This window comes from Hyla sarda, chromosome 8 (assembly GCF_029499605.1).
Source record: "Hyla sarda isolate aHylSar1 chromosome 8, aHylSar1.hap1, whole genome shotgun sequence".
Lineage (NCBI taxonomy): Eukaryota > Metazoa > Chordata > Amphibia > Anura > Hylidae > Hyla > Hyla sarda.
The window spans coordinates 175,288,413-175,315,812 of NC_079196.1; the positions used below are offsets into that span (position 1 = coordinate 175,288,413).

Sequence of the window (27,400 nt, forward strand, 5' to 3'; positions counted from 1 at the left end):
AGTGCGCTCGCTGCAGTTAGGCCACGTCCCCGGGCCACGTAAGCTCGGCGCTCGCCATTTTAACGGATTGAAGTCAGCGGCTGCAGCGACACAGCTCGTCTCCGCGGTCCCCGGTCACCTGTGCCCTCTCTTCTCCCCTCCCCGGGTCACCGTACGTCCCTTATCCCACATCTTCTAGCACAATGAACATCTTCAGGTTAAGCGGGGACTTGTCCCATTTGGCAGCCATCATTATCCTGCTGCTGAAGATCTGGAAGACCCGGTCCTGTGCCGGTAAGTGATGCCCCCAACCTGGAGGTGCCAGTCTGTGCCCAGTGCACTTAATGCACTTTCCTTGGCATGCACCCCCCCCCCCCCCCTGGTGCCAGTGCTGCACACTCCTTTATGTACCATATACCATTTTTATGCTGCAACTTGTTCTTCTTGCTTCATATTTTCTGCATAGAAGTCAAGCATGGGTCTTGTTGGTATGTCTGTGCAGAGGGCAGTGCCAGCTGTACCCTCCTATACAGGAAAACCTTATATAGGGCCACGTCATAGTCCAGTGTTTCCCAACCAGGGTGCCTCCAGCTGTTGCAAAACTACAATTCACAGCATGCCCGGACAGCCTTTGGCTGTCCGGGCATGCTGGGAGTTGTAGTTTTGCAACAGCTGGAGTCACCCTGCTTAGGAAACACTGTCATAGTCTACAATGTGATCCCTGTGCAGCTTCTATCATAGGCCTGGGGGGGGACATGTGATACCCAGAGCAAGCAGGTTGCAGGATTTGATTCACACTGTGCGGCTTTTATTGTCCTGGGGTGACCTGTGTGCAGTGATTTAGGACTTAATTCACACTGTACAGTCTTCTTTTAACTTTTTATTTTTCCCAAAGTCGAATCCTTAAAAATAAGCAAAGTATACCCGCAGTGCAAGGCTCACTATTGGCGTTCCGGCGTCACATGGCTTGCTGTCAGCTATAACTTTTTGGTGCCTGGTGACTATATAGTCCAGTGTTTCCCAACCGGTGTGCATCCAGGTGTGGCAAAACTACAACACCCAGCATGCCTGGAAAGCCAAAAACTCTTGACTGGGCATACTGGGAGTTGTACTTTAGCAACAGCTGGAGGCACACTGGTTGGAAGTAGCGATGAGCGAACTTACAGTAGATTTGATTCGTCACGAACTTCTCAGCTCGGCAGTTGATGACTTTTCCTGCATAAATTAGTTCAGCTTTCCGGTGGGCTGGAAAAGGTGGATACAGTCCTAGGAAAGAGTCTCCTAGGACTGCATCCACCTTTTCCAGCCCACGGGAGCACCGGAAAGCTGAACTAATTTTATGCAGGAAAAGTTATCAACTGCCGAGCTGAAAAGTGCGTGACGAATTGAATTTACTGTAAGTTCGCTCATCTCTAGTTGGAAGCGCCGGACTATAGGTTGCTGTGCTGTTTGTCCATTCATTGCCCTCCAGTCACATCCGGAAGACGCTGTCACTTCTAGGTGACTTTTAGATCTGTTTAGAATAACCGCAGGCTACGGAATTCTGCACTGTAGATGAGTATCTTGTGTTTCTGTAGATAAGTATCTTGAGTTTCCCCAACGTCTGGCATTATAGCTGTTGCAAAACTACAATTCCCATCATGCCCTGACAGCCTGCGGCTGTCAGGGCATGATGGGAATTGTAGTTTTGCGAGGGGGTTTTGGTAAATACTGTAGATTCAGGATCCAAAATTGCACTTGCAGATAAATCTTTTCGACTTCACTTCCCCAGGGCTGTGTTCTGCCCACGATGAGCGGGCACATCCGCACTGCCAGGCCTGCCCTGATGCATTTGCTGTAGGTAGGCAATGAATCAGTGCATGCTCTACAGGATAGGCTCCGGCTTGTGCTCTGTGTGTGTGTGTGGTTCTGACGTGGCAGCCGGCTGTAAGGCGTGGCGAGACCCTGATCCACGAGATCCTGTTTTACATGTCGGCTATTAACCCCTTCTTTCCTGACACTGTCCATAATAGAGAAGGGGAGCCCCCCCCCCCCCCTGTTGAGTCTGCGAGATTTGGCATCCTTGCAGGTCTTGTGTGACAATGTTATCGGTGAGGAGGATACAGCCACATCATCACCTCTGGTATTGGCTACCTGCTGCGGTGTCAGCATGGTGCCGGGCTACAGTGTATCTAATCCTGAGCGGAATGATCTTTGGATACAGACTCTGTTTATGCCCTTATTGAGCTATTTAATGAGTGAGATCTGTTCTGTGTATAGATGATTGGACAGATCTTTCCCCAGGGACGCAGTTTTGCACTTTTTTTTTGCGTCTTGCCGCTTCCTGACTTGTTGTTCTTCTCCGTTGTGCGGCTGCATTGCTATAAAATGTAAAAGGACGTTCCTAATAAATAGGAGTTACAAGTGAGTCGTCATGTTCTCTAATAATAACATGGTTACCCAATTGTGTCTATCAGTTCGTAGGAAAGTTGGGGGATGATCACTTGCTGTCATATTACACTGTAAATATAGACATATTTTTTTAAACTTTATCCAGGTTTATAATATAATAGTCATGCAAAAGGGCATAGCAATGAGATATATATATATAATTTTTTTTATTGCATACAGGTTTAACAAAAAATACAAGACATTACAAAAGGGGAGGGAGAAGAGGGAATATATATATATATATTTTTTTTTTTTTTTTTCCTCCTCCTTCTTTAATTAATAACTTTCCATTTGGCTTTACTATATAGTTTGTGCAATCAGACTTCTCTCGCCCCTGTGTACCTGAATGCATGGACAGGTGTGTGGGTGTGTGTGTATATATCTCTATATCTCTCGATATCTATTTTTTTTTTTTTTTCCATTTTCTTAAAGATGACAACCACTTTTGCAGAGGTAGACATAGCACCCAGAACCTTGTTTGGGGTGGGGGCTCAAATCCACCAACATTATAATAGAGCATAATATGTGGGGCCTGTTAGAGATTTAGCATTGGGGTCCAGAAGTGTCTAGTTAAGCTTATAAATAGACACCAATCTTTCGGCTGTCAGGGCATGCTGGGAGTTGTAGTTTTTAACAGCTGAAGGTGCCCTTGTTGGAAATCCCATCCTCATTGATATAAAAGGCAGGTTGCATTAGGTCCCAGGTGTCTGCGGAGAGATGGCGGCACGTACTTCATCACTATAGAGATGAGTGAGTGATAGGGAAAGTGCTGAGTGCTAGATTCCCCTGTATACAGCACATTAGTGAGCAGTGCATCGCGTTCCCTGCTTGTATCTGCAGGCCGCATCTTGGAGAGGAGCTTACGACACTTGGCAGCTGGGATGGCACATATTTACTGAGAATGAGCCCCTCTGTGCGGCCAAGAGAGACCTACATCCGGCATTCCTATTAATCTGCACAAAAATGAGAAATCCTTAACAATGTTTGTGTGACTGCCCTGCTGCTCCGCGCAAAACCAGTCTGCGTGCAGAAGCGCCAGGAAATAGCGTTCTGGCTATAATGCATAGTCTTAGGTTGACTATATGATACTGATAATTCTTAGCCATTGCCCCCACAATCTGAATAACTAGTGTGTGCTGGTCCCTAGTTTTAGAGTGAAGTAACATACACCTACCATTGCTTATTTATTGATTTTATTATTTTTGGGATTCATCCACAGCAGTCAGTGTTGGAATACAGAAGGGAAACCATATTGAAGGGCCACCATGATACAGGACAATAGTATCTCAACCTTGGGGCCAATTTCACAAGAACTGGCCTTAGGGTAGAGAGATGCTTAGAGGTCATTATGCGCTGATATATATGGTTTTGCCGCAAAACGCTTAGGTTTTCAAAGTCATTATTGGTGTACACAGGGCTAACAGTGATTCTTCATAAGTGCCTGTGAGTGCTTCCCAGTTCCCTCCTCACTGCTCTGTGTGACAGCTCCAGTGTCCAATCAGGAGGTCTATAGAGCTGTCACTCAGAGCTATGGGGAGGGGCCAGGACACTTATGGATGAACTTCCTCCTGGGCACTTGAAGTAGCAGTCTGGCATGATACAGGAAGATTCACTGTAGCAACAGTATAAAATGTAACTTTTTATATATCTACTTAAATATAGAATACCCCTTGATTGTGACTAGAGATGAGTGAAGTTACAGTAATTTGATTCATCACAAACTTCTCGGCTCGGCAGTTGCTGACTCATCCTGCATAAATGAGTTCAGCTTTCAGGTGCTCCGGCTGGAAGAGATGGATACAGTCCTAGGAGAGTCTCTCACTGGAGCATCTGAAAGCTGAACTCATTTATGCAGGATGAGTCAGCAACTGCCGAGCCGAGAAGTTTGTGATGAATCAAATTACTGTCTCTAATTGTGATCAAAGCAAAAATTTGGATAAAAATGACCTGTCCTAATGGGTTCCAAAAAAGGGTTAAGCCAGCCACAAGATAGATGAGGCACCTAGTCACACACAAATAATCATGCCATCATAACTGTGCACCTAGGCATAAACTACCTGTAATCGCCCAGTTTTATGAATTCACAACAAAATTGGATCCGTATAGAAGGAAATAAAAATGCACAACTTTGTCCCAATCAGTTTCACTTGGATATTCAAGGGACCAACTGGGACCTTAAAGGGGTACTCTGCTGTTAAGCTCTTGGAAGGGGGTGTGACAGCCGTCACACTCCCTCCCATAGACTTACATTGAGGGAGTGAGGTGTAGCATCATAAGGGGGCGGGGCTATGACGTCACGAGCTCCCTGCGTCGGCTCCAGTGTTCGGGACAGTTTGTTCCAAATGCTGAGCAGCGGAGTACCCCTTTTAATCAACAATACAGTGGCCCCTGAAGTTACAATATTAATTGGTTCCAGGATGACCATTGTATGTTGAGGGATCACTGTAGTTATGAACAGGGGTCAAGTCCTGGGGAAAAAAGTGTGGGAACTCTTCCAAGATTTCCACTTAAAGGGGTACTCTGCCCCTAGACATCTTATCCCCTATCCAAGGGAAAGGGGCTAAGATGTCTGATCGCAGGGGTCCCGCCGCTGGGGACCCCCGCAATCTCCCTGCAGCACCCGGCATTCGTTTAGAGCTTTGGGTGCAACGCCGGAGGCTCGTGACGTCACGGCCACAGCCCCTCAATGCAAGTCTATGGGAGGGGGTATGACGGCCGTCATGCCCCCTCCCATAGACTTGCATTGAGGGGGCATGGCCGTGATGTCACGAGCCTCTGCCCCCCTTCGCCAGTCATTCTTCATGGAGCAAATTTCACTCCATGCATCGGATGTCTAGGGTGCCACAGACATCTTTTCCCCTATCCTTTGTATAGGGTATACAATGCCTTTAAGGGCTGGTCCTGCAGGACTCCTTCTAATGGAAACTGAGTTCCTGCTGTGAAAAAAGTGCAGGAACTCCGTTCCCATGAGTTCCTGCAGGACTAGAGCCCTGGTTATGAACCTATGCAGTTATTGACCCCCTAATAACACCAACAGATGCAAAAGAGCAGGTGTTCAGTGGCATCCTGCTCTAATTCCAATGATTGGGTCACTTAATTTTCAAAGACCAAGACCCCTGATAGAGCCACTTATACTCCCTCATGCCCATGATGTCTGGAGGAGGCCTGATACAAAACGTTTTGCAGGACTGGAATATAAGTGTTTAACCTCTCTCCTTGTCCTCTATAAAGAACTGATCACAGTTTTATGGGCTTAGTACATTGTAATCTTTGCTGTAAAATGAAACACACAGGTTATATGTGTCCACTTCATGTGGGCCTCATGGTTATGGTAGGGTCCCTATTGTATCAGAAACTGGGCCCATCAGAACCCTCTTTGATCCCTGACCTCAGTCTTGTGGTTCTAATGAGCCAATCAGACACAACTCTCTCTGATATATACAGCAGCACACTGCTAGCACAAAGATATAGATACAACATGAGAAGCTATTCAGCTATGGGGCAGTAATAAAATAGTGAGATACTTAGCTTGCAATTTAGCGGCCGAATAGCTTGAACCGTCCCACCACAGGTGGGACGGTTCAAGCTATTCGGCCGCCAAATTGTAAGCTAAGTATCTCACTATTTCATTACTGCACCATAGCTGAATAGCTTCTCATGTTGTATCTATATACTCATGTTTTATCTATATCTTTGTGCTAGCAGGGTGCTGCTGTATTCTCCTGTTGCTGTATATTTAGCCCAGCAGCCTTCACCTGTAAGCCAGGTCCGTATAATAGTTTGGAATCAATAGTGCTGGAACACTTATAGTGTGTGTATGTGTGTGTGTATGTGTGTGTGTGTGTGTGTGTGTGTATATATATATATATAATATATATATATATATATATAATTAATGTGTGTGTTATTTTTTGACATTTTTTCTTATTAATGTATGTTGTCATTTGCAGGTATTTCTGGAAAGAGTCAGCTTCTGTTTGCGATGGTGTTTACTACTCGGTACCTGGATCTTTTTACATCGTTCATTTCATTGTACAACACTTCTATGAAGGTAAGATGATGTAGTCCAACAGATCTCTGCAGACGCTGCAAGGTGCTACAATCGGTTATTGGGTTATCTTGGTGATCTCTAACCTGCAGCTCGCCCATTCACACAACGGAGTCTTGGGGTCCATGCACACTACAGAGATTCAGCTTATAACTTCCACATTCCAATAAAAAAAAAATTGACATCTTTGTCCACCCAAAAAAAGTCCATTAGTCGATTGGACTTTGATTTCTGGAGCTTATTACCCCAGTAAAATTCTGTGCAAAATAAGATCCTATTGTGGGTGGCGCTGATCTGCTTTATTGTTTCATAAATCAGATGGCAACATAAAAAGACACAAAAAGTTTGGTGCCGATAATAAATATTTGTTTTTGGGTACCTGGCTGATGCTTTTTGTCCAGGTTTATGGAGTCATCTGGCCAGTATGATGAAGATTTACACACGGGTCTCCAAGAATACATCCGGTCCATAGGAGCTTTTATACGATTATACTTTGTTGCCTGGTCTTGTATATCTCATCTAGAATCTGTGCTTGGAAGGATTGTTGTAGTCATTACTCCCTGTTCTCAATAGCTCTTCAATAAGCTGTTATGATGATAGGCGGCTGAATAGCAATAAGGGAACGTGTGTTTATTGCAGGTTTGCCTCATAATGTCTTGTCTCTCCATTTGGCATTCCTTTTTTTTTTTTTTTTTTTTTTTTTTTTTTTTTTAAGCATACATACGTTGCTTTCTAATAATTTGAACAGAAAACAATCCACAAGAATATAATTCACATTGTCATGTAGTTTATAAAATCTCTGAAGGCATATTCATGAAGACTATGTAGTAAATGAGCATTGTCCTATTTTAGCTGTCCAGTTACTGGAAGAGCTGCCCCTTTACTCCATGCAGCATGATGGCCTCTGTGAGCTGTATTAATCAGTTAACTGTAGATCTGGTGGCTCTTGGTAAGGAAATAAGAAATCCTCTAGCTTCAAATAAATGGGACTTTTATTGGGAATCCATGAAAGGGGTACTCTGGTGGAAACCTCCTGTTTTTTTTTTTTTTGTCTTGTCCGCAGTGCTCTCTGCTGACACCTCTGTCCGTGTCAGGTACTGTCCAGAGCAGCATAGGTTTGCAATGGGGATTTTCTCCTGCTCTGGACAGTTCCGAATATGGGCATCAGGTGTCAGCAGAGAGCACTGTGGACAAAACAAAAAAGAAATTGAAAAATAAAAGAATTTCCTCTGTAACATATAAGTACTGGAAGGGTAAAGATTTTTTTAATTGAAGTAATTTACAAATCTACTTAACTTTATGGCGCCAGTTGATGTAATAAATGAAGAAGCTTTTGTAGGTGGAGTATCTTATTTGTTTGGACATGAGGAGTAAGAATTTGGCTTGCAGCAATCTCTCTATGTCCATTGTGATATACCCGTACCTATACTGTGCATATGAGGGGTAAGCAGATTTTTTTAAAAAAAATTACATTTCTGGTAAAAGCCTATATTACAGTTCTGGCCTTTTTAAAGCGTACCTGTCAGATCCCAACAAAAAAAAAAAAAATGATCGGTACCTCATGTACTTGATCTTGATCATGTACATGTAATTTTTATGTCTCTATCATCCATATTTCACTAAATATAGCATATTACAGCTGCTCAATGTCTTTTCAATTGTCTCAAAGGCAGGGGACATGTCCATCTCTTGCCTGCACTGTGATAATTCCTCCCCCTCCCTTACTCTGCCTCCAGCTTTTGCAAAACTACAACTCCCATCGTGCTCAGACTTCCATTGTCTGTCCAGGCATGCTTGGAGTTGGAGTTTTGCAACAGCTGGAGGCACGTGTTTGGTAAACCTCTGTTACAGCAGTGTTTCTCCTGTATTCTTGCTCATGCTGCTGTGGGACATATCAGTGTCCCAGCAGGTATGGGGACCCCTAGTGGTGGGATTTTAGAAGGCAGTTTACTTCAATAAAATATGTTCTTTATTTAAAAAAATAAAAAAGTATAATAGAAAAACTATTGTTTTGCCAAGATGTAAAACATATAAAGTCATATACAACCAAAAGAAAAAATGGAGTTATGAATACCACTTGTATTAATACCATAAGTCTTTATTGAAAATATATTACATGTTAAAGGGGTACTCCGGCGCTTAGACATCTTATCCCCTATCCAAAGGGGATGTCTAAGCGCCGGAGTACCCCTTTAAATACAACTCTCAACGTATGGACTAGGTGGATACAAGAACAATGCCTGGACTGCTGCAGAGGTACAATGTTGACCAAGTAATGGCTGAACAAACACACTTACTAATATATAATATCAAATGGACAAAGAAAATGTCTCATGCACTACGAACCTTATCACAGCAAAACTTAATCATATACCCCCATGTTTAAAGGGGTACTCCGGTTCTCAGCATTTGGAACAAACTGTTCTGAACGCTCGAGCTGGGAGCTTGTGACGTCATAGCCCCGCCCCCCCCCTCAATGCATGTCTATGGGAGGGGGTGTGACGGCCGTCACACCCCCTCCCATAGACTTGCATTGAGGGGGCGGGGCTATGATGTCACGAGCTCCCGACTCCAGCGTTCTGAACAGTTTGTTCCGAATGCTGAGCAGCGGAGTACCCCTTTAAGCAATATTAGCCAGGTAGTAAATATAGGGCAGGAAGATTTAAGTCTCAGTGACGGTGGCCCCTTTAAAAAATGGGGGGCACGAAACAGCGTTTGGGCGCAGAGGCACCCTGACAATATGGGTAAGCACTTAGGCACTTTCTAGTATATTTACAAATAGCACTTTGGCCAGTCCTATGTTTACTTTTCACAGGTCATGCTAGGTATATAGGTATTTGCAGGATTGGATACAGTTGGTGTTACTAGGAATATGATTTTGAGCATTGTAGCTCTCATTTCTATGTTAAACTACCTAGATTTACTACCTGGCTAATATTGCTTAAACATGGGGGTATATGATTAAGTTTTGCTTTGATAAGGCTCATAGTGCATGAGACATTTTCTTGGTACATTTGATATTACCGTATTTATTAGTAAGAGTGTTTGTTCAGCCATTACTTGGTCGATATTGTACCTCTGCAGCAGTCCAAAAAAAAATATACAGTAGTGATGGAAAAAATTGTATTTAACGAAATTATAAATTTTTTTTTTTTTTGGTCAACTGTAATTTTTAGCGTTTTAAGAGTTTTTCATAGACATGAATTCAAAAACAAAGAAAACATGTAAGCAGTATCACAAGGGCTGAAGCCCAATACTATCGGCCAAATACAACAATATCACAGGGGCCGGAGCCCAATAACAAGTATAAGAACAGAAATTAGAAAATAAGCAAAAAAGTAGGGCCCAGACAGGCTATTAAGGTCACGGAACAACTAGAGATGTGCTCCGGTACAAAACTATGAGGCTTCGAAAACCGCGACTGCAAACAGTAAGTGTCCCACATACGTGGGCTACGAAATTTTATCTTTTTTTGTAACAAAATGTTTATTAATTTTTAAACAGGGATCAACTTTATGTGGGCGGGCAAGGCACTAAAAATTTAGCCGACAATAATAAAAAATTTAGTGTGTGTGTTTTTCATTTATTTATTTTTTTAAAATTTTTTAAGTAGTAGTAGTACTACTCCCAGCTTGGAACACACTGTTCTATGATGTGAGTAGTAGTACCTGTACTAATTGACCACCCCGGCTGTCATTTCTGACATCCTTTGCGATCCTCCTGTATAATGTATAGCTGCGGCTGCTCTTCTATGGTCCCCTGCACTGCCATATATATACACACCTATTCATATTTCCCACAGAGAGCTGTGATTGGTTGGATGGTTCCAGCCAATCACAACTCTCTGTGGGGAAATATGAATAGGTGTGTGTAAAATATAGGGATCGACCGATATCGGTTTTTTAGGACCGATACCGATAATCGGTGCAGGTTAGAGCCGATAACTTATACCGATATTCCGGTATAAGTTATCGGCTATTTAACCCCTTGCGACACCGCTGCAGATCATTGATTTAAAGCGGGCGCTTTAAATCAATGATCTGCAGTGGCTTTTGCGGGGCCATAGGCCGCTGCCGCCACCCGCTTCTTTCTCCTACCTGTCAGGGTGGTCCGGCCATCCATCCATCCATCCATCGTTCATGTAGTGTCCGGGGGCATTCCGGGTGGTCCGGTCCGGGCTGTCCTTCTCCGGCGGTCATCTTCTCCACTCCGGGCAGGCTCCGGCCTAGTACGCTGCATAGACGCCGCTGCGCAGTGACGCCCGTGCGCAGCAACGCACTTGACGTCGCGGCGTCTATGCAGCGTACTAGGCCGGAGCCTGCCCGGAGTGGAGAAGATGACCGCCGGAGAAGGACAGCCCGGACCGGTTCACCCTCCACCCGGAACGCCCCCGGACACTACACCCGGACCACCCCCATTACGGGTAAGTTAAATTTTTTTATTGACTCAGGGGGTGGGGAGGGGCCCGACCTGTATAGCGGTATGGGCAAAAATCCATACCGGTATATCGCCTAGCATCACGGTGGGGGGTCGGGGGTGCGGCGGGTCGAGGGGGGTGGCGGTGCGGGGGCGGGGCATTATCGGCTTATCGGCAATATAATTACCGATAATGCCCAAAATCGTGATTATCGGCCATACTGATAATCGGTCGATCCCTAGTAAAATATATAACATATATTTTACACACACCTATTCATATTTCCCACACATATATTAGCAGTGCAGGGGACCATAGGAGAGCGGCCGACCACCCCCATCTACATTATACAGGAGGATCACAGCGGGTGTCAGGAGGTACATCCATCCGCTGTGATCTTTCCTTAACTGCAGATACTACTGCTCCCAACATGGAGCACACTCTGCTCCATGCTGGGAGCTGTAGTACCTACATTAATAGACAGATTGCAACAGGTGTCAAGAGTTATACCGGTGCCATATGTCTATTAGTACAGATACTACAGCTCCCTGCAAGGAGCAGAGTGTGCTCCTGACACCCGCTGCGATCGTCCTTCATCCCTGAGATGTGGAGCGGCTTTCTCCTGCGCTCGCATCTCTGCTCTGTACGCTGGCCGGCCACTCACTCATTCATAGTACTGCCAAAAAAAATATATATATATATTATATATTTTTTTTTAAAACTACTGTATTTTTTTTTGTCTGCTACATTTTCAGGGCCCTGCCTGCCCACATAAATTGATCTGTTTTAAAAATGTATTCAAATTTCGTTATAAGAAAAGATACATTTCCTTTAAAAAAAAAAACAAGAAGAAAATGACAAACACAGAAGCATGCCATGGCATTTTTCTGGCGTTTTTATTTATTTTTTTCTCTTGCATTTTTTTGGGGGCCAGAAAAAAACAAAGTGGAAACTTAGCCTAAGGGACACCGGCAGGCGGCGGTAGGACCATGCGGCACTGCGCCATCACCATTGACGACTATGCAGTGCTCGCGGACTTCCGCCGCTGAAATTCCGCAGTGTGATTGGGTCTCACAGAAGACCCATTAACACAGATGTTAACGTTCACTGTGCGGAACTTCACTCGTGGAATTCTGCTCACGGAATTCCGCAGTGTGAACATAGCCTTAAACATTGCAGCCATAGTGCTGTTCTGCACCTGGATTTGCTGCAAGTTGCGTGTTGCAAGTAGAATTGCAATAACACAATTGCTGAGCAACCTGTCGGGGCACCCTATGGTCACACACAGCAGATGCACGTCAAATTTTCCATAGTGGAATTTCTGCAGCGTTTTTGCATGGTATCAACAGTGAAAAATTGGCATGAATCATGGATTTTCTTTCAGTTTAGAACAATATTACTGTGGATTTTGACTACAATAAATCTTCAGAGTATCCGCAACATAAAATGAAGAAAAAAAAATTTGAAAATATAAAATCCGTCAGATTCTGAAGAAATTTTTATTTCTTTCCCCCAGTGTGTGAATGAAATTTCTTAAAAATTCCATCCACACTTCTGGTAATGTAGGAATTGTGTGCTAAAAGAAACTGCAATGTATTCCCCGTGTGGTCCCTGCACTAAAGGAGTTCAGAGGAAAGAAAAATGGTGGCCTTATGCTGGGCTACCCAGGGAATTTTTGTGGGGGATGTTAGTGTGTCCCCCTGGTGGGAAGAAGGATCATAAGCTGTCACCAGAGGCTTATTCCCACTTCCCATTTCTGAGTGTGCATGTATATGGGGGAAGATGGATCGGATAGTTTTAAGTAAAACAAGCTTTTGGCTATTTAAAAGGGTACTGCAGTGCTTACACATCTTATCCCCTATCCAAAGGATAGGGGATAAGATGCCTGATCGCGGGAGTCCCGCGTGTTCACTCCGGGACTCATTACGGTCGACCACAGGGCTGGCGCCGTGTGACGTCACGTCCGCCCCTCAATGCAAGCCTACGGGAGGGGGCTATCACGCCCCCTCCCGTAGGCTTGCATTGAGGGGCGGAGCGTGACGTCACACGGGGGCGGAGGCGTGACGTCACACGCCGCCGGCCCTGCGGTCGACCATAATCAGTCCCGGAGCGAACACGCTCCGGGGACTGATTACAAACGAGGTGCCGTGTGCAAGATCACGGGGGTCCCCAGCGGCGGGACTCCCGCGATCAGGCATCTTATCCCGTATCCTTTTGTGTAGCGGATGTGTAAGCACCGGAGTACCCCTTTAAGCTATGTGGTATTCCAGCTTATTCAAATTAATTTTGCTAAGCTGCATTCCCAGACCACCTCAACATTTTATTTATTTAAAGAGGTACTCCGCTGCTCAGCGTTTGGAACAAACTGTTCAGAACGCTGGAGCCAGCGCCGGGAGCTTCTGATGTCATAGCCCCACCCCATCATGAGGGGGCGAGGCTATGACATCACTATCTCCTGGCTCCAGCTTTCGGAACAGTCTGTTCCAAATGCTGAGTAGCGGCGTACCCCTTTTAATTCTCATGTTGGAGTAAAAACTTTTTTTTAAATGCTCGCCATCCCCCGTCCCATGCTGCATGCCATTGCCTGGTCCTGCTTCTCAGTACATCCTGGTTTATCTGTTGGCAAAGGCAAATACTGAATGGCATTACACCTTTTTTGGCCAGCTGAGTGGGCATTTTCTGCAAGTTGTGATGAAAGCAATAAGTGCTGCTCAATGGGAACCTACCACCATTAGGACAAGTGCAGCAGGGGATAGGGGGGGCGACTATATACCAGCTGACGGTTCAGAAACTTTCACCATGTGAATGGAGCAGCAGTTGTGGTGGTGTACACGGAGTCAGCAGGGAATGCTGGGAAATCCGAGCTGAGTAGACTATAGTGCACACTGTACAAGTAATGCAGTGTAATTACTGAGTGATTCTGATTTTTATGTAGATTCTGTCTAAATTTAAACTTGAACATATGTTTAAAGCGGAACTTTATCATTTTAACTGTGAAAACTAACTAGAGGGGCATGTTGGGTAAAAGCAGCGGTCTGTAAGGTTATTGTATATGTAATTGTTTCTTAACCAAGGTGCCTCCAGCTGTTTCAAAACTACAACCCCCCAACATGCCCTGACAGCCTTCGGCTGGAGGCACCCTGGTTGGGAAACATTGTTATATGTGGTGGTTAAAGGGGTACTCCGGTGGGAAACTTTTTTTTTTTATTTATTTTTATTTTTTTATATTGTTAATCAACTGGTGCCAGAATATTTTTTTTTTTTTTTTTTTTTTTTAATCCTTTTCAGTACTTATCTGTATACTACAGAGGAAGTTCTTTTGGGATTTCTTTTCTGTCATGACCACACTGCTCTCTGCTGACACCTCTGTCCGTGTCAGGAACTGTCCAGAGCAGCATATGTTTGCTATGAGGATTTTCTCCTGCTCTGGACAGTTCCTGACATGGACAGAGGTGTCAGCAGAGAGCACTGTGGTCGTGACAGAAAATAAATCCGAAAATAATTAACTCTGTAGTATACAGCCGCTAAGAAGTACTGGAAGGATTAAGATTTTTTTTTATTTTTTTTCAATAGAAGTAATTTACAAATCTGTTTAACTTTCTGGCACCAGTTGATTTAAAAGATGTTTTCCAGTGGAGTACCCCTTTTAACGAATGGCTCGACCTTGTTATCTTTACTGTGTGATGAGACCCCGCGCAGGGATCACCTCTCGGCACTGAGCAGTCTATATACAGTCTTCTCATCAGCTCAGAGCTGCGGGTAAGGCTGGGTCCACACTACGTTTTGTCCCATACGGGAGCGCATACGGCAGGGGGGAGCTAAAAGCTCGCGCTCCCGTATGTCACCGTATGCGCTCCCGTATGTCATTCATTTCAATGAGCCGACCGGAGTGAAACGTTCGGTCCGGTCGGCTCATTTTTGCGCCGTATGCGCTTTTACAACCGGACCTAAAACCGTGGTTGACCACAAATACGGCGCAAAAATGAGCCGACCGGACCGAACGTTTCACTCCGGTCGGCTCATTGAAATGAATGACATACGGGAGCGCATACGGTGACATACGGGAGCGCGAGCTTTTAGCTCTCCCCTGCCGTATGCGCTCCCGTATGGGACAAAACGTAGTGTGGACCCAGCCTAATCCAGATCTGTGTGTGTTAGAACTGTCTGGCCTAAAATCGCTTTACAGCTTATTATAATATTGAGAAATATATAACTTTGCATTATGTTATCTTATGTGGTATTTTTGCTTTCTACCAGCTCATCTATATTGGCTGCGCATATGCAACAGTCTATCTGATATACATGAAGTTCAAGGCCACGTATGATGGGAACCATGACACCTTCAGAGTGGAGTTCCTAGTCGTTCCGGTCGGTGGATTGTCCGTCCTTGTCAATCACGATTTCTCTCCCCTTGAGGTAGGTCTGTTTATACTTTAGCAGTGATCTCACCTTCTCAAGTAAAGTGTCAGATCCATATCCACTAAGCCAATAACAATTTATTAACTCGTGTATTGTGGGTCCACTACGTGAGGACAGTTTTGTATTGTAGGTTTTTTTAGCCCCATTTAACCCTATTAATAAAAGGCTTGCTAATACTAATGACTTTCCATATGTTTGAGGATGGAATCTTTGAAATATATCCCTTTTTTAAGAGAGGTTCACCTTTGAACCTCATTCTAGTTTGTCAATATACCTTGCAGAATTAGTCATTATTTTATTGTAGTTTGTTTTACTTCTGGTCTTAGGGGGAGATTTATCAAAACCTGTGCAGAGGAAGAGTGGTGCAGTTGCCCATAGCAACCAATCAGATTGCTTCTTTCATTTTCCACAGGCCTCTAAAGAGGCCTGTGGAAAATGAAAGAAGCAATCTGATTGGTTGCTATGGGCAACTGCACCACTCTTCCTCTGCACAGGTTTTGATAAATCTCCCCCTTAGAGTATCTGTCAATTAAGAAAAACTTTTGACATGTCCTGAGAGAACACTTAGCGGATCGTTCTTCTGATCGGTCGGGGTCTGAACACACAGACCCTGACCGATTTAAAAAAAACTTTTGATTCGTCTCTTCAACATCAAATTATTATTATTTTTTTTTTTTTTTTTTTTGTTGAAATTTTTTTTTATTTTTAAAGAGCACATACTACTTTTAAAATAAATTTTTGTAGTTCCTTAAATTTTGCTTGTCGCTTGAAACTTGCAAGCACTTTGACACATGCTCTGTAAAGTTGGAAGTGCGTGTAAATTTGAGGCCAGAGATGTAAATGTAGTGGAAAATACTCACATTGACAGATTAGCACTTTTGTTTCTTTTAGTTTTTAGTCTGTTATTTTATTTTTCCCACGTTTGTTATATCATAAAACACATGTTGATGCTCCAGCCATACAACGTCTAAAAGCAATTTTTGGAGGTTCTGCTTTACCCAGTTTAGTAATTCTCTCCCCAGAATGGAACGCTGACCATGCACGTGTGGTGCGCTCCATTTATTCAAGGGGTAGTCCTCCTCTATTCTCATGATCCGGTGGTCAGACCTCCACCGTTTAGCTTCATATCCTTTATCCTGTGGACAGGAAATAACTTTATGAGTTAGATAAACCACTTTAATTATTTTCAGTTCCTCCCATATAGAAACTGCCCAGAAGTTTGGGATACACAGTATGTATTCTACCATTATGTATGGAAAGAACTTGTTTGAAAAAAGACACTTGTCCGTCAAGTTTACCCAAACTAACTATGAAACTTATAGTACTGCATGTGCTATAGTGTCCTGAGGATTCACACAGTCCTGCACCTGACTGATGCCCCACAGGCCAGGATATGACGTAGTGTGGAGAGAATGCACACATGCAAAGACGGGATGCATTTTTAGCACTTACCCGCAGTATAAGGTTACAAATAACCATAATTCCAGAGCAGATATCAAATAAATGTTAGTTTATTAAAGCAATCAGACAATGCGTCTTGAGGGTGTAGCACCCCTCTTCAGGTCAATCATGCCAGGATGTGTCACTACAAGGCACAATATATATGTGGTGTTGTACTAAATAGTTTTGTTTTTTTTTGTGGACTTTGCAACCAACTCTATTGCTCTGTTGCATCTTAAAGGGGTACTCCGGTCCTGAGACATCTTATCCCCTATCCAAAGGATAGGGGATAAGATGTCTAACTGCGGGGGACCCCCGCAATCTTGTATTCGCCACCCACCTGTTTGAGCTGCTTGCGGCACCAGCTCACAAACAGCCGGGTGGCGACAACGGGCCCGGGGTCACGACTCCACCCCCGTGTGACCTCACGCCCCCTCCCATAGACTTGCATAGCAGGGGGGGGGGGGACGTCACACGGGGGCAGAGTCGTGATGTCGCGATACTCCGGCCCCGTGGTCGCCACCCGGCTGTTTGTGAGCTGGCACCGCGGCGTGCAGCTCAAACAGGTGGGTTGTGAATACAAGATTGCGGGGGTCCCCAGCGGCTGGACCCCTGCGGTAAGACATCTTATCCCCTATCCTTTTGGATAGGGGATAAGATGTCTCAGGACCAGAGTACCACTTTAAATAAATTTCATTAATTAAATAAATGGGATTATCCAGAAAAGACACTACTGCCTTTTTTCAAAAAACAGGACAAAACCTGTGTTGTGTTGCAGCTTAGACCCATTCTCTTCATTGGAGTTGAGCTGCAATACAACCCTTAACCTTCGGACAGATTTGGTACTGTTTTTGTAAAAAAGAAAAACATTGCTTTTTTTTTTTTTTTTTTTTTTTTTTTTTTTTTTTTTTAATACAATTTAACCCCTTTATAAGATTTAGCAGAAAAGCGTAGGATAACTTGTTGCAGACGCAGGGTGTACAGGTACGCCCTTGCCTTTCAGGGACTTAACGCACGAGGGTGTACCTGTAGCTGCGTGTGCTTCAGAGCAGTTATCCCGCTGCTGACAGTCATTAACCCTTTTAGATGCCATGATTAATTAATAACCATTTAATAACCAAAAAGAAAAAATTGTAAGTAAAATGTACCATGGGGCTTATCGTATGATAGCTTAAAATGGTGGAGGAGGGTCCCTGCCTGGTAAGGTCTCCGATCACCAATTCACTGGTTTAGCTAGGCTGTATCAGTGGATTGCTGATTACACTGTATAATGCTATGCCACAGGCATAGCATTATACAGTGAATGCAATCTGACTCAGAGTGTAAAGTAAAAGTCTATAAAACCCCCTCCCCTAATAAAAATTCACCCTTATTTTCCAATTTTACAAAAAAATTGAAAAAGTTAACATATCTGGTATCAGTGTTTAAATTGTCCAAACTATTAATATAATGTTTATGATCCAGCACAGTCAATGGCCTAAGTGTAAAAAAAAAAAAAAAAAAAAAAAAAAAACTATATGCCAAAAATGCAATAAAAGTGATCAAATTGTCCCAAACAGATCACAGGGCAAAAAATGAGCCCTCATAGCCCCATATACAGAAAACTAAAAAAAAAAATTATAGGGGTCTGGAGAATTTTAAACATAGTGATTTTGTTAAAGAAATGTAAAAAAAAATTTGAATAGTTTTACAATAATAAAAAGCAATATAAATTGTGTCGTTTCAATCATATTGACCTACAGAATAAAGAGAACATGTCAGTTTTACCATAAAGTGCACTGTGTAAAACCCAAATGGCCCACAAAAGTTGCACAATTGAAGATTTATTTTCAATAAATTTATTTTTCTTGTTTTACCGCACATTTTATGATAAAAAAAAAAGGGGTCATTAGAAAGTACAAACGCTCAAAAAAATTGAGCCATGCTCGGGCCATGTACGGCAGGTCCCATCTCCAGCCGGGGACCTGCAAGTAATGGCTGACATCTGTGATCGTGTGGATGTCCGCCATTAACCCCTCAGATGCCATGATCAGTACAGATCATGGAAGTGCGGCTACATTTTAGGCTAATCTGATTGCCCGCGGCTCGGACGCAGGGATCAGATCAGCTAACATGGTGGCCGGAGGTCCGCTCACCTGCCTCTACCGGCCGTCCCGGCATCTTCTGCTCTAATTTGATTTTCAGCAGACCAGAGCAGAAGATCGCCGAAAATACTGGTCTGCCTTATGCATAGGACTGAACAGTATTAGCAAATCAAGTGATTGGTATAAATAGTCCCCTATGGGGAAATTAAAAATGTGCCAAAAAATAATATAAAAATAAATATATATATTATATATTGAAAAACATATTTGGTTCGCCGTGTGCATAAATAATGGCATTTTGTAACTTTTGGGTGCTTCCAATTGTACACAGTGCACTTTTCGTTAAAAAGAACACCTCATCTTCTGCATACACTGTTCAGTGCTATGCCATAGCATTGACTAGCGTTATCTGTGCTCAATTGCTTCAGCCTTAAAAGCCTGGCTGGAGCATCAAAGCACAGATTGGACCGGGACCCACAGAGTATGAAGCGTGCTCATCTCGTATAACGGGAGAAGGCAATGGACGTAAATATTTTGTCCATTGTCCTTAAGGGGTTAAAGGAGAAATCCAGCAAAAATAAACTTATCCTCGATCCACTGGGACCCCCTACGATCACTGTGCTGAAGCAGGAGCGCGTGCTTCATTGGTACATCATCTGTGCTCCCATAGAAATGAATGGAGGTCATGCAGTCTACCTGTGGATGACACCCGCTCCTCTCTAAGACATCCAGGGTCCTGTCCCGGAGATTGCGGGGGTCCCTGCTTCGATCAGCTATTTAACCCCTTCCCTAATAAACCAGAATCACCCCCTTTTCCCATAAATTAAAAAAAAAAAAATATAAACCTATAAATATAAAAATATATTGTTAATTGAACCGCACGGTCAATGGTGTACACGTAAAAAAAAAATTCCAAAGTCGAAAACAACTTATTTTTGGTAACTTTTTATGAATAAAATGCGATCAAAAAGTCCGATCAAAACAAAAATTGTACTGATAAAAACTTCAGATCACGGCGCAAAAAATGAGCCTCATACATCCCTATAACTTATTTTTCCGCATATGGGGGTCAGAAGATGACACTTTTAACGTATAAATTTTCCTGCATGTAGTTATGATTTTTTTCCAGAAGTACGACAAAATCAAACCTATATAAGTAGGGTATCATTTTAACCGTATGAACCTACAGAATAATAGTGTAATTTTTACCGAAAATTTTACTGCGTAGAAATGGAAGCCCCCAAAATTTGCAAAATTGTGTTTTTTCTTCAATTTTGTCGCACAAATTATTTTTTTTTTTTTTTTACGTTTCGCCGTTGATTTTTGGGTAAAAGGAATAATGTCACTGCAAAGTAGAAATGGCGCAAAAAATAAGCCATAATATGGATTTTTAGGTGGAAAATTGAAAGGGTTATAGTTTTTAAAAGGTGAGGAAAAACAAAAATGCAAAAAACGGAATGCTTGGTCCTTAAGAGGTTCAAAAAAAATGATAGAAGCAATCTGGTTGCTATGGGCAACTCTGCAACTTTCCTCTGGACAGGTTTTGATCTCCCCCACAATGTGTAAGGTTTTTGCTAAGTGTTTTCATTAGAAGGAAAAAAAAAAAACATTGCAAAAGTGCACCTATTGTTAACATAGAACAGCCAAAGGTTGTCTGGGCATGCTGGGACTTGTAGTCTTGCAACAGTTGGAGGCACCCTGGTTGCGAAACACTGACATAGATGGTTCGGTGGATTAAGACGACAGCAAGGTACAAAGTTAACCAAGAACTATGTGAATAATTAAAGGAGTTATCTGGTCTTGTATACGGAGAATATCCTGTGTTGTAATAAGGGGATCGATACTCTGAAGCTGGTTAGTAAGAAGGTCCACTCCGTATCCTTTTAAAGGAGATATCAGTTTTGGAGTCGGCACTCGTGTAAATTCGTGGTGCACGCAGACAATAAAGTCAATAGTATAAAGGGTAGGTCTCGGCACTCACTGTTCTTTGCAATTCTTTGTGTTTATTCACACATGTAAACGGTTTATTCACACATGTAAACGGTTTATTCACACATGTAAACGGTTTATTCACACATGTAAACGGTTTATTCACACATGTAAACGGTTTATTCACACATGTAAACGGTTTACAGGACGCTTTACAGCGTCCTGTAAACCGTTTACATGTGTGAATAAACACAAAGAATTGCAAAGAACAGTGAGTGCCGAGACCTATCCTTTATACTATCCTTTTAAAGGGGTACTCCCCTCTAGACATGTTATCCCCTATCCAGAGAATGGAGAATAACGTGTCTGACTGTTGGAACTAGAGATGAGCGAACTTACAGTAAATTCGATTCGTCACGAACTTCTCGGCTCGGCAGTTGATGACTTTTCCTGCGTAAATTAGTTCAGCCTTTAGGTGCTCCGGTGGGCTGGAAAAGGTGGATACAGTCCTAGGAAAGAGTCTCCTAGGACTGTATCCACCTTTTCCAGCCCACCGGAGCACCGGAAAGCTGAACTAATTTATGCAAGTCATCAACTGCCGAGCCGAGAAGTTCGTGACGAATCGAATTTACTGTAAGTTCGCTTATCTCTAGTTGAAACCTCCACAAATCATGAGGAGAGACCCTCGTCCTCCCCCAGTATACATGTTGACTTCATTTTTTAGATTTCTTTATAGGGCTTTCAGACATATCTGAGCGCTCAATGTTTTACATCCCATTGGGAGTGAAAAGATTATCCCCTGTATCATGCATGCTCACGATCACTAGTCATATAGTGCCATTTATTTTATGCCAGCACAGCTGCATCTGTTTAATTTTTGTAACTAGGCCACATGATCACCAGCCTGCTGCAATTCAGGTGGAATTATTCTATCCCCTATCTGATTGCGGGGAGTCCAACCATTGAGACTCCCTGCGTTAGGAGTTTTTACTGGAAAACCCCTTTTAATGTTTCAAAGGAGGTGGTCTGTCCTGGATCAGCTGACTTCCTGTGATCTACAGGATGACATCATCGATTAGATGAATCCTGCTAGCTCCCAGACCCCTCTTATATGTATGCTGCTGCTATCACTATGGGGTCACATAATGTAAACCCACCACAACCCACTTACAAGCCTAATAACTTCACCTGGGTGAATTCAGCAGCCTTATTAGGGGACATGGGGCAATGCTATAACTCCTCACCCTCTCTGTAAAGCCAGAGGATTCATGGGAAATGTAGGCAGTATAAGAAAATAATCTGTGATGGCTGTAAAGCCATACCAGCCACATCAAGTAAAACAGGTAAGCAGAAGACTTACACAAGAACCACTATAATTTCTAATAGTCTATGCTTCCCTATATAAGCAACAGTAACAAAAGTTCCCGAGTTCTTATTTCACCAGTTAAGTATGCAGGGCGTACAGGTACGCCCCCATTCCCGAATCCTTAAGGACCAAGGGCATACCTGTACACCCTGATCCTGTTACCAGGGTTTAAAACGTTTTCACGAGCGGAGAACAGTTCAAACTATCAAGCTATCAGCAGCAAGGACCCAGGGATAATGCCAGGCACTGCCGATTGAGCTGTTGCCTGGCATTAACCCTTTATATGCCACATTCAAAGTTTATTGCGGTGTCTCAAGTGAAACTATCCTGGCAGCTCAGTGGAGCTGATCGGGACTATTGCGACAGAATCACCATGTCCTGATCAGCTAACTGGATGACAGGAGAATAAATGTGAATAAGCTATAAGCCCCTCCTAATAAAAGTTTGACTCACCCCCCCCCCTTTTTCTATATTTTTTTTAAAATAAAATTCCGTAAAAAATATAATAATAAATCATATGTGGTGCCACCGTGTGCGTAAATGTCCGAACTATTAAAATATAAAGTTAGCAAAACCCTTATGGTCGATGGCGTACACTTTAAAAAAAAAAAAAAAAAACAAAGTCCAAATTTGTGCATTTTTTGGTCACTTCATATACCTAAAAATATTAATAAAAAGTGATCAAAAAGTCCCATTAAAACAAAAATGGTACAGAAAAAAACTACAGACCACGGTGCAAATCTGAGCCCTAATATAGCCCCGTATACTGAAAAATGTAAAAGTTATAGGGGTCAGAAGATGACAATTTTAAACATACTAATTTTGGTGCATGTAGTTATAATTTTTTGAAAGTAGTCAAATAAAATCTGCATAAATTGTACATCGTTGTAACCGTATGGACCTACAGAATAAAGATAATGTGTCTTTTTTTTACAGAAAAGTGCACTGCGTAGAAACAAGCCCTAAAAAGTTGCAATATGGTGTTTTTGGTTTTTTTCTTTCGCCACTGATTGTTATAAAATCAGTTATGTCATTGCAAAGTACAATTGGTGACTCAAAAAAACAAGACCTTTATATGGGTCTGTAGGTGAAAAATTTATTTTTAGAACAAAAATTATCCTTAAAGGGGTGCTCCACTGGAAAACTTTTCTTTTTTTTTTTTTTTTTTTTTTTTTTTTATGAACTGGTGGCAAAAAGTTAAACAGATTTGTAAATTACTTCTGTTTAAATTTTTTTTTAAAAAAATCTTAATCCTTCCAGTACTTATCGCTGCTATATGCTCCACAGGAAGTTCTTTTCTTTTTGAATTTCTTTTCTGCCTGACCACAGTGCTCTCTGCTGACACCTCTGTCCATTTTAGGAACTGTCCAGAGTAGGAGCAAATCCCCATAGCAAACTGCTCTGGACAGTTCCTAAAATGGACAGAGGTGTCAGCAGAGAGCACTGTGGTCAGACAGCAAGTAAATTCAAAAAGAAAAGAACTTCCTCTGTAGTATACAGCAGCTGATAAGTACTGGAAGGATTAAGATTTTTTTAATAGAAGTACTGTATTTATTGGGGTATACCACGCATCGGCCTATAACGCGCACCCTCATTTTACCAAGGATATTTGGGTAAAAAAAGTTTTTTACCCAAATATCCATGGTAAAATGAGGGTGCGTGTGTGCGCGTGTATACCCCGATATACCCCCAGGAGAGGCAGCGGGAGAGAGGCCGTCGCTGCCTGCTTCTCTCCCCCTGCCTTTCCTGGGGTCTACAGCGCTGCTGTCGGCCCTTCTATCCCCCTGGCTATTGGTGCCGCTGCCCGTTCTGTCCCCCTAACTATCGGTGCCGGCGCCCCATTGCCGGCGCCGATAGCCAGGGGGAGAGAAGCGGCGCCGACAGCCAGGGGGAGAGAAGGGGCAGCGGCACCCATTGCCTCCCCCCATCCCCGGTGGCATAATTACCTGGGTCGGGTCCGCGCTGCTGCAGGCCTCCGGCGTGCGTCCCCAGCGTAGTTGCTATGCGCTGAACGGCGCGGCGCATGACGTCAGTGCGCCGCGACGTGCATAGCAACGACGCAGGGGACGCACGCCGGAGGCCTGCAGCAGCGTGGACCCGACCAGGGTAATTATGCCACCGGGGATGGGGGTAATTTACAAATCTGTTTAACTTTCTGGCACCAGTTGATAAAAAAAATAAAAAAAAATAAAAAAGTGTTCCAGTGGAGTAACCCTTTAAATTGAAAGTGGGCTGAGTCCTTAAGGGGTTAATCTTATGCTGTCTGCTCATCGCTCCCTCTAGTGGAATGTTGCTGTAACTTCCCTTGTACGCATTTACAATGTTTTCTGACTAAAACCATTGGAGATTTATCAAAACCTGTTCTGTTACCTTTAGCAACCAGTCAGATTGCTTCTTTTAGTTTTCAGAAGCCTTTATAAAAATGAAACAACAATCTGGTTGCTATGGGTAACTGGTTAACTTTTCCCTTGTGGTTAGTACAGCCTTCACTGCTGCAATCCCCATTAGTTTTACCGTTATATCAACTAAATAGAAGGGGACCAAAAAAAAACAATTTTAATGGGTGTTGTGTGGCTGCCTTATTGTAACCTATAATAATCTCCACTTTTACCTCCCCCTATGTTTTCTGCAGATCCTATGGACCTTCTCCATTTATCTGGAGTCCGTGGCCATCCTGCCTCAGCTCTTCATGATCAGCAAAACGGGTGAAGCGGAGACAATCACTACCCATTACCTCTTCTTCTTGGGCTTGTACCGTGCCTTGTATCTCTTCAACTGGATTTGGCGCTATTCCTTTGAAGGCTTCTTCGACCTGATTGCCATAGTGGCAGGAGTGGTGCAAACCATTCTGTACTGCGACTTCTTCTACTTGTATGTTACAAAAGGTGAGTGCGCTTCTCTTCCAAATCACGCATTATCTTGGCTCAGGGAACCGTATGCCTTTCAGTTTGTGTTAAAAATTCCAGGAAAAATATATATATATTTTTTTTTCAACTCGCTCCAGAAAGTTAAACAGATTTGTAAATTACTTCTATAAAAAAAAAAATGAATCCTTCCAGTCGTTATCAGCTGCTAAAGTTGAGTTGTTCTTTTCTGTCTGGTAACAGTGCTCTCTGCTGACATCTCTGTCTGTCTCGGGAACTGCACAGAGTAGAAGAGGTTTACTATGGGGATTTGCTTCTACTCTGGGCAGTTCCCGAGACACGTGTCAGAGAGCACTTAGACAGAAAAGAACTCAACTTCAGCAGCTCAGAAGAAATTAAAGAATTAAGATTTTTTAATAGAAGTTATTTACAAATCTGTTCAACTTTCTGGAGCCAGTTGAGAGAGAGACTCACACACACACACACACACACACATATTCTGCTCCACGGGAGGTTTCTGTCATCCCTGAGCTTGCCATATATATATACATTTTTTACCATTTTAACCACTTAGTCTCCCTATATTAACTTTTATTTTTAATAAAATAACCACTGCCTGGTTTTTGACTGTGTTCGGTTGGTGCTTGCACTGTGGTTATTTAAAAATTGATGGCCTGTCCTCAGAATAGGCCATAAATATTAGATCGACAGTGGTTCCTGGAGTTGGACCCCTGCCAATCATCTGGGACCACTATATACAGGTAAACACTAGTGTCTCCATTGATTTCCTCTACTTACAGTCACCATACTGTTATTAGTTGCAATGCAAGTGAATAGGAGAAGGATCTGGAATTTTAAATATTAGCTACCCTAATCCTCTTGTTCTTGGGGAGATAAGCAACTTTCTCTCAACTGAGAACAGATGCACACATGGTCTAGCTGAGCGTGCATGATTATGGGGTTATGGGGAGAGATTGCTGTCAGCTGAATAAAGGTTCGGAAACAGCAGTTTTTTTGTGTATGGACAGTTTAAAGGGGTACTCCACCCCTAGACAAAGGATATAGGATACGATGTCTGATCTCTGGGGACCCCCACGATCTCTGCTGCGGCACCCCAGACATCCAAATGACTGGCGATGCAGGACAGAGGCTTCTGATGTCACGGTCATGCCCTGTTCGTGATGTCGCGGCCATGCCCCCTCAATGCAAGTCTCTGGAAGGGGGCTTGACGGTCGTGATGTCACGAGCCTCCAGCGCTGAACTCGACGCTCTAAACGAACGCCCGGTGCAGCACTGAGATCACGGGGGTCCCACCGCTGGATCAAACATCTTATCCCCTATCCTTTGGATAGGGGATAAGATGTCTAGGGGTGGAGTACCCCTTTAAGGATGCACTGCTGTGGCTTGATGGAAATTGAAAAGGTCCCAGTTCTGACTCAAGAACCACTTTCTCTTCATTCTGCAGATTTGGGGAGGGGGAGTCCTTGGGGTGTTGGGTGCTTATTGATCTCCTATTAATACCTAAACAAAGTCTGCTTGGTCAATGTTGTGTATAAAGTTTACAACTTTATTGATCTATTTTTCTTTTTATCTGTTTACAGTACTAAAAGGAAAGAAGTTGAGTTTGCCAGCATAAGTGCCAAAGATCGGACCAGCGGCTGTCCTCCACACTGTTTGGACAGAACAATCTTTACTATGAGCGAAGGTGTAAGATGCCTGAAGCAGAGTCAGATACACACTACTTTTTTATGCAGAATTGCCCTATTTGCTGCCGGAGAGGCCCCGGGACAGAATGTGATGCCAGCCCCTCCAACAGCAAAGTGGTTTAATGATTGACTCTCGGATACCAGCTGATTTGTTTTACGCATCTTGCCTTCCTTGTTTTTTATTATGATGTATAAAGATTTTTTACATAAAAGGTATACTGTAATAGATCCAGAGCGCAGTTTCAATTCAATAGTTGTTAAAAAAAAGTGACTTTTTTTTGTGCAGTTTACAGCAACTAGATTTAAGTGCAGATTTTTGCAGTTTATTTTCCTCCCCAGTTACTGACTCTCTAGAGTCCATGATTTGTCATATTTTTTTCTTTCAATGCTATTAGTCTGTTTTTAATAACTCCAAGATTTTCCAGTCATTCCACTATAATTTATTTTCTCTTGGGGAGGAAAACCTGCTCGTGTTGAAATAATCCAATCTCTTAAGGATATTTGTCTCCTTTAAGCCGTATTCATGAAAGGGTTCTCGGAATAAAGCGTATGGATTGCAGTGTGTCAATGTCAGCATGTTGCAGGGTACTTGGGTTATGTCCCTTTATGGGATAAACAACTCAGACATTTTATACGTGTCACTAAGTGTATGTGTAGGTTTCTTTGTATTTACAGAGAGATTCCCTAAAGAGAAGTGCCATTAAATAATTGAAAGGAA

The 27,400-nt window shown here is 43.0% G+C and overlaps 1 protein-coding gene across 1 annotated transcript; it reads left to right on the forward strand.

Annotated features, from left to right (window-relative positions):
- KDELR2 (KDEL endoplasmic reticulum protein retention receptor 2) lies at window positions 1–27,400 on the forward strand. Its single transcript, XM_056536582.1, has 5 exons — window positions 1–273; window positions 6,360–6,460; window positions 15,132–15,290; window positions 24,745–24,997; window positions 26,578–27,400. The coding sequence occupies exons 1-5, from the start codon at window positions 183–185 to the stop codon at window positions 26,610–26,612; spliced, it is 639 nt and encodes a 212-aa protein (XP_056392557.1). The 5' UTR covers window positions 1–182; the 3' UTR covers window positions 26,613–27,400.

Excerpts from the sequence above, each read along its gene's own strand:
- KDELR2 (XM_056536582.1), top strand. The coding sequence starts at position 183 with ATGAACATCTTCAGGTTAAGCGGGGACTTGTCCCATTTGGCAGCCATC. Across the intron at positions 274-6,359 it reads GAAGACCCGGTCCTGTGCCG|GTATTTCTGGAAAGAGTCAG; the intron begins GTAAGTGATGCC and ends TGTCATTTGCAG. Across the intron at positions 6,461-15,131 it reads TGTACAACACTTCTATGAAG|CTCATCTATATTGGCTGCGC; the intron begins GTAAGATGATGT and ends GCTTTCTACCAG.